This window comes from Pleurodeles waltl, chromosome 7 (genome assembly GCF_031143425.1).
Source record: "Pleurodeles waltl isolate 20211129_DDA chromosome 7, aPleWal1.hap1.20221129, whole genome shotgun sequence".
NCBI lineage: Eukaryota > Metazoa > Chordata > Amphibia > Caudata > Salamandridae > Pleurodeles > Pleurodeles waltl.
In genome coordinates this window covers 1,023,038,535-1,023,054,605 of record NC_090446.1, presented here as the reverse complement: position 1 = coordinate 1,023,054,605, position 16,071 = coordinate 1,023,038,535, and the positions used below count along the sequence as shown (strand labels likewise).

Below are 16,071 nucleotides of genomic sequence, written 5' to 3'. Positions count from 1 at the left end.
TTCCTCCACCTACTTTTTGCTGGATTTTGCTCATAGGCCTTTAGACTCTGTGCACTTTACCACTGCTAACCAGTACTAAAATGCTTGTGCTCTATCTCTAAAGCATGGTTAAATTGCCGTATAAGCAATTGGCATCCTTAATTTACTTTTAAGTCCCTTGTAGAGTAGTATACTGTATACCCAGGGCCTATAAATTAAATGCTACCATTGGGCTAGCACATTAATTGTGACACCCACCTAAGTAGCCCTCTAAACTTGACCCAGGCCTGCCATTGCTGCCTAAGGCAGTGTCCCACTGCAATGGCAACTTGGCATTTAAAGCCCCTTGCCAAGCCTTAAACTTCCCTTTTATTACATATAAGCCATCCCTAAGGTAGGCCCTAGGTAGCCCATAGGGCAGGGTGCTGTGCAATTAAAAGGTGTAATATGTACTTTTAGATTTTACAGGTCCTAGTAGTGGAACTCCCTAATTCGTTGTTCACTGCTGTGTGGCCTACCCCTCCCATAGGATAACATTGGGGATTCCTTTCAGTGAGCTGTAATTCCTAAAGGAGAGGAGGTAAATGTATCATGTTTGGTACATATGAATTAGTAATGATAAACCCTCTTTAATGGTAAAGTCATATTTATCATTGCCAGTTTGAAAATGCCACTCTCAGAGAACTGGCATTTCTTCCCTTTGTCTGAAGCATGTCTTAGGTAACATGATTGGGTGTTACTGATAGTTAGGATATGTGAATCTCCTCCAAACAGTCACACAATAGTGGGACTAAGTGAGTATGAATAGCTCATTAACTAGATTGATGGGGGGTGGAGCTAGGCACAGACACACTTGCAGAATAGGATGTGCTCTGCAACCACACAATAGGCTTAACAGCCCTGTGTTTGTCAGTGCAGCCAGCTAGGAGCCAAGGCAGGGAAGGCAGGAAACTCCTGAATCTACCAAGAGCCTTTCTGGCAACTTCTCCCACCTTCTAGGAGTAGGGCACTGCGGTATAGAAATAGGGCTCTCAAACCCACTCTTCAGTTTACTACTGGACCTGCAGGGAGGACTCTCAAGGGACTGCCTGCTGCTGTGACGTGCTGTGCACTCTGCCAGATGGCTGCTGTGCCTAGAAGGACTCCTTTATTGCTTGGAGCCTGTTTGAACCCTCAGAAGCCAGTCCTGCTGTTGAGCCCTGAAATGTCACCTGCACCCAGGACTTCCAGAAGTGACTCCAAGAGCTTTTCTGATGGCCTCTTGTTAAGAACCACAGGAACATAACAAGCTCTGACCATCTTGAACCTGCAACTGGACCCAGCCTGAGTGAGTCCTGCACCCCCAAAAGGTCTCCATCCACTTCTCGACCCCTGGTTGTAGTGCTAAATGTGCCCAGGTGGCCAATTTCCAAAACTAAGGACAGACAAAATTTGGTCAAAAACTGCTTGGAGGACCAGAAGCAGGCCTCGAAAAATCTACTTGCCTACCTGCTATAGACAGTAATATTTCATTTGGTTAAGCTATTTTTAGGACCTACTCACCCCTTCTGCGAGTTGACAAAGAACAGGCGTTCTGTTCAGTCAGAAAGTGATGGAGCAATACAGATGCCATAAAATTGTGGTCTTATCTTGTCACATTTGCTTTGTGTTCAGAGAAAGAGGTCAGAAGTTGGTTTGTCTTCTTACAATTAACTTTACTTCTGACTAAAGAGTTCCCGGATTTTGTAAGGTAAAATGTGTGATCTGCTATACAAAGTGTGAGAACTAAAAGGCTGTAGAGTTTCAGGTTTTTCCTAACACACATTTAAATAAATAAATCAACTGTAAAAACATTTCAAAATATATTTCAGCGGCTGTGGAATCCAATTTTTTACTTCTGTGTGGAGAAAAAATATTTTAATAGGATGAAAACAAATCAGAACACTTTACTTGATGTGCAAATCTGCAAACCAGTTTTCACAGATTTTTATTACACTATATAGTTTTATCAGTAAAGCTACAAGTTAGTGGGCAGGTTTTTAGACATTTTTTGAAAATGTACTGTCTGTAAATGACAGTGTGCTACCACATCACACTTTAATATTATATTTATTAATATTGAGTGTTAATACATAAACTGAGAAACACTCCTGCTGTGATGGCAATGCTATTAGTAAACTAAGAGGCGAGTCGTGGATCATGTGTCCACTATAGATGGGCTAGATTCTTATTAAACACAAAGCAAACATTTAGTCCATTTAATCAAACAAAAGAGGGTTTTTTTGTACAACAGAACTGCTGAGCTTACATTTTTGAAGGTGCACTCATTTGTAAGAATGAAGAAAAAGGCGACTCTGTAAATTAATATATTTGCCTAGGATCACACAATTTGAGACCTGTTTACTGGTCAAGTACATGACAGCTAGGCCGAGCAGATTATTCAAGTTACTCAAACTGCAGGTCTAGTAACATTGTTATTATTTTTTGAGGCCTGAGAAGGAGACAGGGATCAACTTGCTCACCCATTTACCCATACTGCATCGCTGGTCAGATTGACTTTGCGGCTTGTCCCTCTATGTTCTTCTCCACAGCACCAAATCCATTTCCGTGATCATTCACAAAAGGGGTATTCCAACTAGTGGAATTGTTTTCGGCTACAGCCTTCTACCTCATCCCACTGGAGATTGTCAACTTCCATATCGACGACAAAGTCTGATGTTAAAATTCTTTACAGCGGCCTTCCTGCACGGCTATCCGATAATGACACTCCCTCCTCAAACATTCATGCAGCCTTGCTGAACACCTACCTTCTCAGAGGCTTTTTCTTCAAAAATGTACTTAGTCCAAAGGTAAGCGCTGACCAGGCCCAATCCACTTTGTGTATCCGAACCGTGCTCCATCGCGGTTGGCCTTAACTTTTGACTTTGCCCCAGGCTAGCGTGACCAGTTGTCCGCAGTTGGTGCTTTTTGCTTTTAATCACTATTTTGAACCTTAAAATATGAAAATTCATATCTCTGGTTCTACTAATTGCAATTTGAAGGTTTTGGTATTAAATAATTTATTTGATTTTTTTCTATTTTTCTAAATCGGTGTGAGATTTTTATAGTGTTGTGTTTTCAATTTATTACTGTTTGGGTACTATATAAATACTTTACAACTTGCCTCTAGGTTAAGCCTGTCTTCATTTTGTGTGAAGCAGCAGGTTTCCAATAGAGAGGTGAGGGTCTACACACCCAAGGACCTTGTGCTTGACTTTGAGGTGGGGGATGACATAGGCACATGGTTTGATGCATATGAGGTAGAGATTATCCCTGAGGAGTGTTGGGGAGCTGATCTTTGCAGGCATAATCCTGACAACGGTAGTGATGCCCTACTTGCCCTAGAGATGAGGGACAGGCTGAGGTATTCCACAATGAAAGAGACCCTTGTCAAGAAATATGGATTCACCCCAGAAGACTCAGAAGTACATGTTGAGTTTCAGGGGCAGTCAGTCCTGGGAAGATTTTGTGGACCATTTTTTTCAGGTACTGGATTGTTGGGTGAAGGGTAGAAAGGTAATACTTTTGAAGGGCTGTACAATTTGAGTGCCAGACAGCACATGTTCAGTCACTGTTTTTCAGAGCTTTGCCAAAACCTGGTTGAATTGCAAGCTCTCTGACCCCTGGGAGCTTGCAAAGGAGGCAGACCTCTGGGTGGATGCCCGAGTGTTTGAAAAGCCATGAGGAGTGATCCAAAAAAGGGTGTCTCAGGGTCCCCCATCAGAGTGAGGTGGAGGTATGCAGTGACCCAGACAGGTGCCACAGTAGTGAGGGGAAAAAGGGGTCCCATGTCCCTTCCAAGGGTAGGAGGGGAGGTTATGGTGGGCAGAGACCTAGGATGCTCCATTCCTAACCCCAGAGGGAAGGCAAGGAAGGGGATCTTGTCTGTACAAAGGGAGCATCCACTGATGGGAGCGCCACAGTGTCATGAGAACTGGGTGGGGTGGCTGCCAAAGGCACCCTTCCAGTTCAGTTTACTGAACTCCATCTCTCCACAGCAGGGGGTACAGAAGCCCAGATGGAGGGGCAGGCAGAGGAAGGACTCACCCCTGACTCCTGTGCAGCCTCAGAGTACAGATCCTGGGCTGAGTGACCAGTCTCAGGTTACCACCCCTGAACCGGTAATAAGGAGAGTTGAAAAAGGGTGCCTAACACCAGTGGCTGTTGCTCCGCACTCTGAGAAACTAGGAGGTCAGAGAGCCAGTGGAGGACTAGGGCCTGGCTCTTAGCACTGACAGCTGTCAGTGGCCTGTGTTAGTTGATGTCCTTATCAGCAGAGCTTTCCTTGGGTTGGGTGCAGAAGTCTGATTCAAGAGGTGGAATGAGCCACATCACTTTGTTGGCCCTGGTGGTACTGTGTGCCTAGTGGGATGAATCTGTGAGCAAGTCAAAGTTAGGTGCTGCACAGATGGGGTCTCCAGGTGAGAAGGATTCCGCGTGGGTCAGTTTAGTGGCTCACAAGAATGTAGACAGAGGGGTCCACCTGAATTCAGAGAGTTGTAATACTGACAAGTGCCCCTACAGTAGAGGACATTGTCCATGCTCTATTGTCTAAGCTGGGAAGTCCACCCTGGCTTTAGCCTGGAGGGGAGTCATGTTGAAAATGGCCCTCTCTACAGGGTCACCCCAAAATATTTTGCCTTTCTCCAACTAATTTTCTCTGGATTTCTGTTTGTTGGCCTTAGGACTCTGTTCACTTTACCTCTGATAAACAGTGCAAAGAGTGCTTATGCTCCCTAAAACATGGTTAAATTGGCTTATACCTAATTGGCATATTTATTTTACTTGTAAGTCACTGTAGAGTGGTATACCATATACCGAGCGGGGCCTGTACACAAATGCTACCAGTGGGCTTACATCACTTATTGTGCCACCCACCTAAGTAGCCCTCTAAAACTTGTCCCAGGCCTGCCAATTCAGGCTGCAGGCAGTGCTCCACTTGCATGTCGTTTTGGCATTTAAAACCCCTTACCAAGCTTTAAACTCCGCTTTTATTAAATATAAGTCACCCTAAAGGGAGGCCCTGGTGCAAAACGTCAGTTTCCATCCATTTCTTCACATACTTCAAGGTGTGTGATAACGGCAGAATAGTGCAGTACAAAAAACGTAAAGTAGAATCTTATTAACTAGATGGGTGGTTCGGTGAGGAATCTGCAATTATATAGAGTACCTTTTTCTTCTGATGAATACTTATGGATGCAGATTACTCACCTGTAGTGCCTATCCCTATGCACTTCAGAATCCAGGCAGTAGTGCTTGGCAAAAGAGTGGAAGAATGCCCCTGTTCGCGCCTTGCAGATGTCTGCGATGAGAACACCCCTGCCAAGGCAATAGCTGTGGATTTGGCTCTGGTGTGAGTGTGGTAGTGGTGGAATGAGCCCCAAGTCCTTCCATGGGTTTTTCTTGGAGATAGTCTAACAGGCCTGATACATAAGATGATACATCTAAGGAGGGTTCTCTTTTGTACTGCCTTCCACTTAACTCCACAGTGACTGTCAAACAGCTGGCCATCCAGTTGCATGTCCTAGGTATAGTCATGATAGTAGTGGACTGCCCACCTTGGATCCAATTGATGCAACCACTCCTCCTCTTTAGTGGGATGGGGCAGGGGGATAGAAGGTCGGGAGGGCGATGGACAAACTTGGGTGGAAGGGGATCACCACTTTTGGCAGGAAAGCAGTCCTGGTTTGCAACATAATTTGTTGGGATAGAAAGAGGTGAAAGTAGCTGAGAGCTTGCAGTTCGATCACCCTTGTGGCTGAGATGATAGCCACAATGCAGGTGCTCAAATGGAGTCCTCATAAGTAATGTGAATGCTAAGTTAAGGTCCCACTGGAGCCCACCAAAGGGGGTTTGAGAATATATATTTGTCAACCACTTCAAAAAAGGAATGGCAATAGAGAACTTAAAAAAGAATGGTTGATCTGGCAGACAGAGGAATGTGGACAAGACAGCTAAATAACCCTTGACAGTGCCTACCCCACAACTTCTCTGAGCAAGAGAAAATGCACATTGCAGGACCTGAGACAGTCTGGCTTGCAAGATGTCTACATTGTTATCAGCACACCATGCAACAAAATTGTTTCATCTGCTCGAGTACGCAGTCTAGTGGAGGGGTAAAGCACTGACAATATAATACCCACCATTTTCTGGTGGCAGCTAAAAGGAACTCAGTGGTTCAGCTCAATCTTCAAGCATGTAGGTGGAGTCCTCGGAGATTGGGGTGAAGTACCTTTACCCTGACTAGGAGAGAAGGTCGGACCTGCATGGCAGATGCAGCAGGGAATAAGTAGAGAAGTGCAGAATGTCTGCATACCACACACCCATTGGTCATTCCAGGTCAATGAGACTAACTTGGGCACGGTGTCAGCGAATCTTCGTAAGTATGGGGAAAACGTGTACTGCAGCTGAAAGATTCACCTCAACTAAAACAAGCCCCTCAAAGATCCCTTCGACTGATATTGGATGGTGCACAACTGGCAGCACTGAGCATTTTTCAAGGAGGCGAACAAGTCACCTGAACAGTGTCCCACTGGCCTAATGTCATGAGCTAGCTCAAGTAAAAGACACCACTAGTGGTTGGCAAGATTCTGATGGCTCAGGCTGTTGGCTCTGACATTCAGGGACCCCGCTAGGTGATTGGTGGTGAGCCATATCTCTTGATGGTGTGCCCAAGATCACAGTTTCAACTTTTCAGGCAAAGAAAATGAGACCCCTTGCTTGTTGACATACCCGATTGCTGTTGTGTTGACAGACAAGATGTAGAAAGACTGACCTTGAATGCAGGGTAGGAAGGCCTTGAGCACAGGCTGAATCGCCTGCAGTTCCAGCAGACTGATGTGAAGAACCTGCTCTTCCGGAGACTAGAGATCTCTAATCTCCAGATCCTTCAGATGGGCTATCCACCGCAAGGTGGAGACATCAGTCACTAAAAAAGTCACGGACAGAGGGGTAGTTATAATGTAGCTCAGCTTTGCCTCTTTCTCCCGCCGCAGCGCAGGTCATGATGGAGTCCAACAGGTCCCCCCCCCAGTTCTGCAGACTGTGTGGTCATCACTGCAGGGCCCTCATTGGGCAATGTGCATGCATGACTAGAAGTTGGCAGGAATCCAGCAGATCTTGGAATCTTTGGACTGAACTCTTGGGCCTTGCAAGAAAGATGGAACTATTTCCTGAAGGTCTCTGATCCTTTGTTTGAGGTGGAGGAAAGTTTCTGAGATGGGTGGCTTTCAGTACTGACCCTATGAACTGAAGTCATTTAGAGGGCTCTAGGTGGGATTTGGGCTTATTAATCGAAAAGCCTAAGTCAAACAACAGGGATGCTGTTGACTACAGATGGTATAAAAACACCTCTAGCAAACCAGGTTGGACCATCCAGTTGTCCAGATACAGAAATATTGCGACGCTCAATATGTTGAGATGGGCCGCCACCACTGCCATCACCTTAGTGAAGACTGAAGGCGTCTGTGTCAAGCCAAAGGTAGTACCGCCAGTTGGTAAGTGTAGAACCCACACAAACCACAAGTACTTCCGATGTGACTACAGGACAGGGATGTGGAAGTACGCACTCAAGTGAAACCATCCAGTCCCCAAGTTCCAATTGCAATAATACTTAAGCTAGGGTCAGCATTTTGAACTTCTCGCTCTTGAGGAAAAAGTTCAGTTCCCTGAGGTTCAGGATCCGAAGGAAGCCACTGTCCTTGACCACCAAGAAGTAATGTGCATAGCATCTTTGCACCTTTTCCTGTTCCAACACTAACTCCACTGCTCTTTTCCTTAGCAGAACTGGCAAGGTAGTCCAAGGGATGGAAGGTGGGGAGGCATTAGGGTGGAGCCTGAAGGAAGGGTAGAGTGTAACCCCTTTCTACAATCTGAAGGACCCCTGGATCCAAAGTAATGCTTCACCAGGCTTGGAGAAAGCTGGAAACTCCAACCACCCCCACAGGCTCCAAACAGGTTTGGGGAAAGCAAACTAGGGGCCTGAATTAGAGTTTGGCAGATGGATTACTCTGTCACCAACATGACGGATATCCTGTTCGCCGTATTACGATTCCCATAGGATATAATGAGATCATAATATAGTGGACGGGATATCTGTCACATTTGTGATGGAGTAACCCCATCCACCAAACCCAAAATATGACCCTACTTCTGCTTTCCTGGTGGTGGGCTTGGAGTGGGGAGGTCTGCTGGTTGAATCCTGGTGCCTTTCTCTGGCTTTGCCTATGTAGTTTTTATCTAGCAGAACTGACTGTTTTTGAGTCTGGGGCTACTGTGGAGAGTGCTGGCAAAAAGAAAATCCTTTCTGGAACCCTCAAACGCTTTAAAAAATGACCATAGTCTATTAATGGAGGGGGCAGTTGCAAGCCAAAGGAGCTTACAGTAGCATCACTAGTCTTAAAATGCTCTAGCAATGAATCAGCCTCATCTCCTAATAAAGGTTCAGTAAATTCACTTGAACAACTGCTGATAAGTTGGAGGTCCTGAGCCAGGCATGTTTGCGGATGGTGATGCAGGTACCCATGGAACAGGCTACTAGGTGGGCTGCATCAATCCATAATTTGATGATATGCATTCTGAACGTCTTGTATCATCTCCTGGAAGTGCTCGCAAAGGGAAGGGAGGGACTGTCATGAGCGTCATATCCCACAAAGCAAGACTGAATCATCCTAGGAGACAGATTGCATTAATGAAACTGAAGGCCATGCTTCCCACAGGAAAGGATTTCTTTCACCAGGCCTCCAGTCTCTTTGATTCCATGTCAGCAGGGCCTGCCGGATAGGCTCATCCTGATATTTTAGAGTATGAAGCTTGTATGAGCAGACTCTCAGGCAAAGGGTGGACAGATAGGAATGGTGGGTCACCTGACGCAGAGCAATACCGATGGGCCACTAATCTGTCGACCATAGGAGTTGAAATATGGTTTCTCCCACTCTGTCATAACTGGATCTAATATGACTTCATTAAAAGCAAGAAATGGTTCTGCTGTTGGAATAGATGGTAATAGTACTTCTATTAAGACCTTTTTTTGGTGTCTTTAGTTGTGAGTTTTTGGTACACTACCTCAGCCTTTGCTTACACTTAGCATAATTTTGACCATAGGACTTGAAGATGATTTGTCCCACTCTGTCCAAATTGGATCTTATATGGTTTCAATAACACAGAGCAATGGCTCTGTGGCTGGAACAGATAGTGATAGTATGTCTATTAGGACGTTCAATTTGGTGTCTGTGTCTGTGGCTGGGAGATGTAAGTACAAAACCTCTGCCTATGCACAAGCATAATTTTATGGAAGAAGACCACTTCTGGTGTAGGGAGATCAGGGGGTTAATCCATGGCTTGCTCTGAGGAGTTGTCCAATCCACTAGTGAAGGATAGACCCTGGAATTCTCCCTGAAGATTTTCACCAGTTTTCCCAACAGGGCCGAGGTCTAGAAGGCCTGAATCAGTGTCAAATATTTCATGAAGCCTAGTTCTGTATTCTCCTTCTGCACATGAGGCGTTGGGTATCTCTTTGGAGCAGCATCAGATAGCGAGTCCGATGGAATTGTATCTTATGGTGCCATCCAAGGCATCTTGCTTCAGCGGACAGGATCAAAGTAATGCAGATCTGGCATTCATGTCAATGGTATTGCATCGTTCAGCATCAAGGCCTCGTTTGGAGCCGATGGGTGCAGGGCTACGCCAGATGGCATAGACACCCTTGCAAAAAGAGAATACATGGTGCTTAACAATGCCGTCACGTCTAACCCTAGCATCCAAAACTCCGGAGCTGACGTTGGGCAGGAAGGGACGGTCCTGGCGCCAAGAAATTGAGTAGAGTCAAAGGCTGATCTGGGGCAGGGTCCAGTGGGAACACGGAACACCAGAGCAGAGCCACTCAGAAGGGGAGCCACCGGATGCAGGTTAACTCACTCCCGCTCCAGTCCTGTAGGAGTGGGAAAGCGACAGGTGACTAACCCATGGAGCATTTCATTTGTTTATTCCGACTGCTTTCAGATGAAGAAGATAGTGAATGGGAAATATATCTGGAATGTTTTCTACTTCATATGTCCTCCTTGATTCGATCCATAAAGAGCTTAGCTTCAGGCTCTGTAATGGCCCTGGGATGCATGTTGTGACATGCAGAACAGGCCCAGAAGTCGAGGTTTGACCCCAGGCACCAGAGGCAAATGGACAGGGGGATCTGTGATGGAAATCTGTCCGCTGTAGTCCCAACACGTTTTAAACTCAGAATTTATTTTTTTGAAGGAGGGGGGCAATGTACTTCACTACTTGAATATTGTGAGTGGAAACATCTCAGAGAATGAGTGCCCGATCCTGGTTGAAAGAGAGGAAAAAAGGGAACTGACATTGTGGCACCGGGGTGTGTGCTATAAGGCTTTAATGGCTTTACCAGGTGCCACGCACGGCGTTGATACTACGTCTGTATGCCCTATGGTGACATGAAAGCTTTGAAGTTTACGACTCCAGTCTGGTGCCTGGAATCGTTCTACAAGTGAGGAATTTGTAGGTAGAAGTATCCAACAAAAAATGTATGTATGAAGTGGTACCAATTTTAACACTACTCTGCACTTTTGCTTAAACAACTGAAACAAATATGTGCCATTTCTTAGAAAACAGCCCTTTCCACATTTCTGTTATTGTGTGTCTTGATTTTGGTGGAAATATTTTGTTAACTGGCAGCAAGTGGGGACATGGTGCCAGTGGCGGCTGGTTTATATTTACGGTGGGGGGGGGATACAATAATATATATTTTTTTTAAAAGGCACTTACCTGAAGCGATGGGTCTCCTTCTCTCTTATGGCATCCTCCTCGTTGTAGCTTTGGCGGAGGGACCAGGAAACAGCACTACCAAATCCTGACGCTGGCTTCATGCTGGTAATCAGCATGAAACCAGTGTTGGGATTGGTGGGAGGGGCCTCTCTCAGCGCTCACCAGAGCGCTGGAGGCCTTTGCCTTCTCTAACCTAGCAGTCTTAAGACAGCTGGGCTAGAGATGTTTAAGTTGTCCATGTTTGGCTGGCCGTTGTATGACGGCTAGCCAAAGGGGACATACGCACTTTAAACTAAAATGCACAGCTCCCTGCTGCTTTCCCTCAGCAGCAGAGCAGAGGTCGCCCCGACTCGTTCTGACACTCCTTTCAGGAGGGGGTGCTAAAAAATACAATCGTAGTAAAGTTTGTTACCATTTTATTTTTCAGCTCGGGGCCTTTTTGGGGCATTTTTTTTTAGAGGGGTGATGCTCCTCCACTCTTGTGGAGGGGCCGCCCCTGCATGGTATACGAATGGCCAGGAAAAACATTGTATTTTTTTGCTGAACATTTTAAATTACAGAAGAATGCCCACTTACTAGTTTAAGACCTTGTAAAGAATGATACAAATAAATAATTCATCTGATAACAGTCAAGTTAAGATGGTAACAGACATATTTTACTCTGTCAAATACAAGAAGAAAAATAACTTACCACAGCAACAAATTTGTCAGCGTAGAAATATACTCCATAGTGAAAGGCAAACAAGCTTCCCATCATCAAAACTAGTATCAAGAAAAACAAAGGAAGGTCCACAACTGCTTGGCCTACCCAGTAGGCAGAAGGATAGAGGCCTGCCATTTTTAATTGGGTGTAAGCTTTCATCTGAAAGAGAGACAAAAATATCAAATAGTATTAATGTAATAAGCTATGATACAGCACGATATATTAATTTTGCAAGCACTGCATTATTCACTCACCCTTGTAATCCCACCTAAATAAACACAAATTGATCATGGAGAGATCTGGAATGTTTAACCATTCTGTGGTACAGAGGCAAACCTTTTGGAAGGCAACATTTCTTGGGATGTTACTCTCATAACAAATGCCTCAGCACTCCTTGTTACTTTTCTTAAAAATATAATCTGTGAAGGCTACAAAATCAGCGAATAGCAGACAATTTACTCGAGTAAAGATAAGAACTTCCAACGGTGGAATTGTAAGAACATTTATCTAGGTATATTAAGACTTCTAAAGCATTTTCAACAACAAAAATGAAACAAACATGTATTTTTGATATGTTCCATGACAGGAGTTCTAGGAGTATATGTGAAAATCTCCATCTGCACTGGCTATGTTCTTATGTTTTCCACTTTCTTCATCCATGATTTTGGACCTCTGCAGTGAAGAGATCCCTGTTAAATTGACTGTTCTATTGCATGTTCAATTTAATAAAGAGAATATGCCCTTATCTTCCATTGCAACCTCTTGTGCTGCAGGCCTGTTTAACAGTAGACCAAAAAACTAGACTAGCATTGGAAAGTGAATATACATTCATGACTTGACACTGGGCAGGATAGTAGTCACATTTAGGAAAGGGGTGAAGATGAAACTCTCTTAAGAACACTACTTCATGAAGCAGTATCTGACTCAGTCTTCTGCTTTCAGAACCTAGCTACCTCCACATCACTTGTGGACTGTATTTTTGCCTTTGACACTTTCTAAAGCACTGCTGCCTTTTTACAGCATACAAATAACATACGTACAAAAGCAGTCAAGAGTGCACAGAGTTTGCACAATTAGAGATATGCATAGTTTTTATACTATAATCTCTTAAGAGCACATATTTGATCTGCCTCTAATTTTGAATGGCTTTGTTATTTATTAATTCCCAAAAGGCAGCTCACATCTTCAAGAATTAAATCCTGGAATCGCAGACTTTCTGATGGTAGCAGCTAATGATTTACTAAATGGATCCCAGAAGCAGTATTTCCTACAGTGTATACATTTTCTAACAGATTAAAATTTTTACATACATCCAAGATCATAATTCCTATTTTACCCTGTCAAAGAATTCAATACAGCATTAAACTGCTTATTCTGCAAAAAAATCCAATTAGCCTATATTATTGTGCCTGGAAGATAATCTGCCAGCAGCGGCATACCAAATAATTCCTCTTGAGAAAGGGACAATTATTCTATAGCTGTGGTTCCCAACCTCTTGACTTCTGTGGACCCCCACTTTATCATTACTGAAACCCCGGGACCCCCACTGAATCATTATTAGAATTCAGGGACCCCCCCCCAACCTGAGTCACTACTGGAACCCGGGAAACCCGGCTTAAAAACTGTTGATGATTTGAATTGAAAACTAATACACAAAAAATACAGAAACAAGCATTTAACCGAACACATACACAATTATAACACATTTTATTTACATTTCAAGCAAATAAAAAACGGATAAAATAGTTTTATTAGGAATGTTCGAGTTTTTCCAAATTATTGCTGTATCCTGGGGAGTGCAAAGCCACAGTCTCTCAAGTTTCTCCAGTGGGTGGTTTGCCCACTGCTTTATCCTGGGGAGTGCAAAGCCACAGTCTCTCAAGTCACTTCAGTGGGTGGTTTGCCCACTGCTTTATCCTGGGGAGTGCAAAGCCACAGTCTCTCAAGTGGATAACAGTCTCCACTGGTTCTGGAGGGGGCCAGAGTGTTTCATCCTGCCAAGGACTGAGGTAGTGGATGTATTTCTCCACTGGTTCTGGAGGGGGCCTGGTGCCCAGAGTGCTCCACGTGCAGTGTGGCCGGTACAATTCCCTCACCTGGGTGTGCGTGCCACGAGATTGGCGAGGTTCAGGTAGCATGATACGCCATGAAGGCAGCAACATACCCCACACTGCTGCCGCTTCGCATTCTACCTGCAGGTGCAAACAGGGATGGAAGTCATGCCTCATGGAAGCTGCCCAGGGTCCAGGAACTCTCCTCCAGCCTTAGACGACTGACCACTGGGGATGGTGGCCATGTCAGCGCTGGTGCCAGTGTCCGAGGACGCTGCGGGCCGGTGGCGGTGCTTGCAGCAGTGCTTGCGGCGGGGTCTGTGGCGGCGGTGCATGGGTCAGCACCTGCTGAGGGACAAAGCTGGACATCTCCTGCAGCCTCAGACGGCTGCCCACTGGGGAAGAGGCTGGGGACTGTCGCTGAGGCTGTAGATGTGCCGGGGGAAGTGCAGGTGGCGGTGCAGGTGGCGACTGCGGTGGCAGGGCAGCAAGCGGTGTTCGCCGCCGTTCAGGTTGGCGTGGTCGTGGACAGAAGGTGTGACACTGGTCCCTCAGTCGGTGCCACCATGCCCTCTCCTGACCTGCTCTTCTGCTTTTGGCCCTACCCCACCTTTGATTGTGCCGCAGTTGTCTTGCCACTATGCCCTTTTATTTTTGCTGAGGCCTTGGTGGCTGGTAGTTTCGGTTTCTCCCTCCGGGATGTGGGCACCTTTTTCACCTTGGCAGGTGGGTGAATGTCCTTGCCCTCGCTACGTGGCACACTGGCAGCCCTGATGGGTGGCGCACTCGATGACCCTGCAGTTGCTGGCACCACAGTGCCTGGGGATGTGATGGCTGAGGTGCTGGGCTGAGACCTGAAAAGCCAGGCCCTAGGAGCAGGACGGGGGGGGACGAGGTGTAGGGAAGAGGTCAATGTTAGCCAGGAAGAGTTTTTTAGACACACTGGGACGGGAGGTAGAGGTAGTGGTAGTAGGAGGTGTACGTCTGCTGAATTTGGGTGAAGGTGCATGGGCCGGAGGCTGTTGGGTGGGTGTGTGCCTGCGTTTGTGTACTTTGGGAGGAGGGCTCACTGACACACTGGGAGAGGATACTGGGATGTGTGAATGGTAGTGGGGTGGTGAGTGCACATGAGCAGTGTGTGGAGATGGGCCTGCTGGTGATGGAGGTAGTGGCTGAGGATGTAGTGCATGCAGGTGTGAGTGGAGACGAGACAGGGAGGGAGGAGGAGGACATGGAGGAGGGGACACAGTGGAGGCAGTGGATGTTGCTGTGTCTGTATGGGGATGGTGCTTTTTTGAGTGCCTGTGGGATGTGTGGTGCTTATGTTTGCCTGAGCCACTCTTGTGTGTTGATGTGTGTGCATGCTGGTCTGATGGTGTGCCTGGGATAGGCTGAGGTACAGGAGATTGGGTCTGGGTGGAGGAAGTTGGAGGGGGAGGCTGGACACAGGGACAATGGCTGCCATCAATGCTGAGGTCAGAGCCTGAAATGCTCTATGTTGGGCTACCTGCTGATGCGATGGGCACAGAGGTGGAGGAGTCGCTGTCACTGCTGTCTTCTCCTGTCCCCGCCGTGGAGCTCCCCTCGCCCTCCATCCCGCTGGTGGCTTCAGACTCCGTTGCTTCACCCTCCGGGGCCAAGTGGGTTGCAACTCCCTCCTGATCCGGTGCCAATGGTCCTCCGCCTGATGATGCTATTGCAAACAAGAACAGGGAGACAACAAAATGGGGGGGGGGGAGACTGAAGAAAGACATGTTCAGTGCATCATAAGACCAATTGCTGCACACCTGGAAGTCTCAGGAGCCTGACTAGGTGTAGATGGCTCTTACCACTGGTGGGGTTGGGGAGCCATATAGCCTGCCTCACAGGGACCTTGCCTACCAAGTTCTCCCTGGCCTAGGGGAACCCACTGCCCACCTCCCCCCTTCAGACACCTCGTAATGCGCGCAGAGTCAGCTGAATGAGAGTGTACTCACCCCCTTGTGGCTGTTGTGATGCCCTCAAGCGCCCATCCTACTCAGGATAGGCCACGGCCAGGATCCGGAACATCAGGGGGGTCATGGTGCGACAGGAACCCCTCCCAAGTTGGGAGGCTGTCCCCAGCTGGGCCTCCGCCGTCTTCTTGCTCCAGCGGCGCAGGTCCTCCCATCTTTTATGCCAGTGGGTGCTCCGTCTGTGGTAGACCCCCAGGGTCCGGACATCCTTGGCGATGGCACACCAAATACCCTTCTTCTGGTGGGCGCTGACCTAGAGGAATGGTACAGGGGAAAGGAAATTACTCATCCGTCCGAACCGTCATACTCATTGCCCACCAGTTCCCACCCATGCCTTGATGCACATACACTCCCCATCCGCACATGCAGGCCTCAGCCCCCCCCATGTATCTTCCATCCACACCACTCAAAACAGGCATTGCCCATGCAGCATGCTCACAGTGTACTCACCTGTTTGTCAGGAGGACCGTACAGTTGCGTGTACTGGGGGAGGACTCCATCCACTAGTTTCTCCAACTCCTCTGATGCGAAGGCATGGGCCCTTTCCCCA

General features: G+C 46.7%; 1 protein-coding gene across 2 annotated transcripts in view; it reads right to left on the bottom strand.

The window, feature by feature from the left end:
- ABCA5 (ATP binding cassette subfamily A member 5) overlaps window positions 1-16,071 on the bottom strand; it is a 1,006,180-nt gene that overhangs the window by 303,653 nt on the left and 686,456 nt on the right. For both annotated transcript variants that reach the window (XM_069199839.1, XM_069199840.1), the window contains exon 24: window positions 11,465-11,635. In XM_069199839.1, coding sequence (XP_069055940.1) covers window positions 11,465-11,635 — 171 coding nt within the window. The remainder of the gene's footprint in view (window positions 1-11,464; window positions 11,636-16,071) is intronic.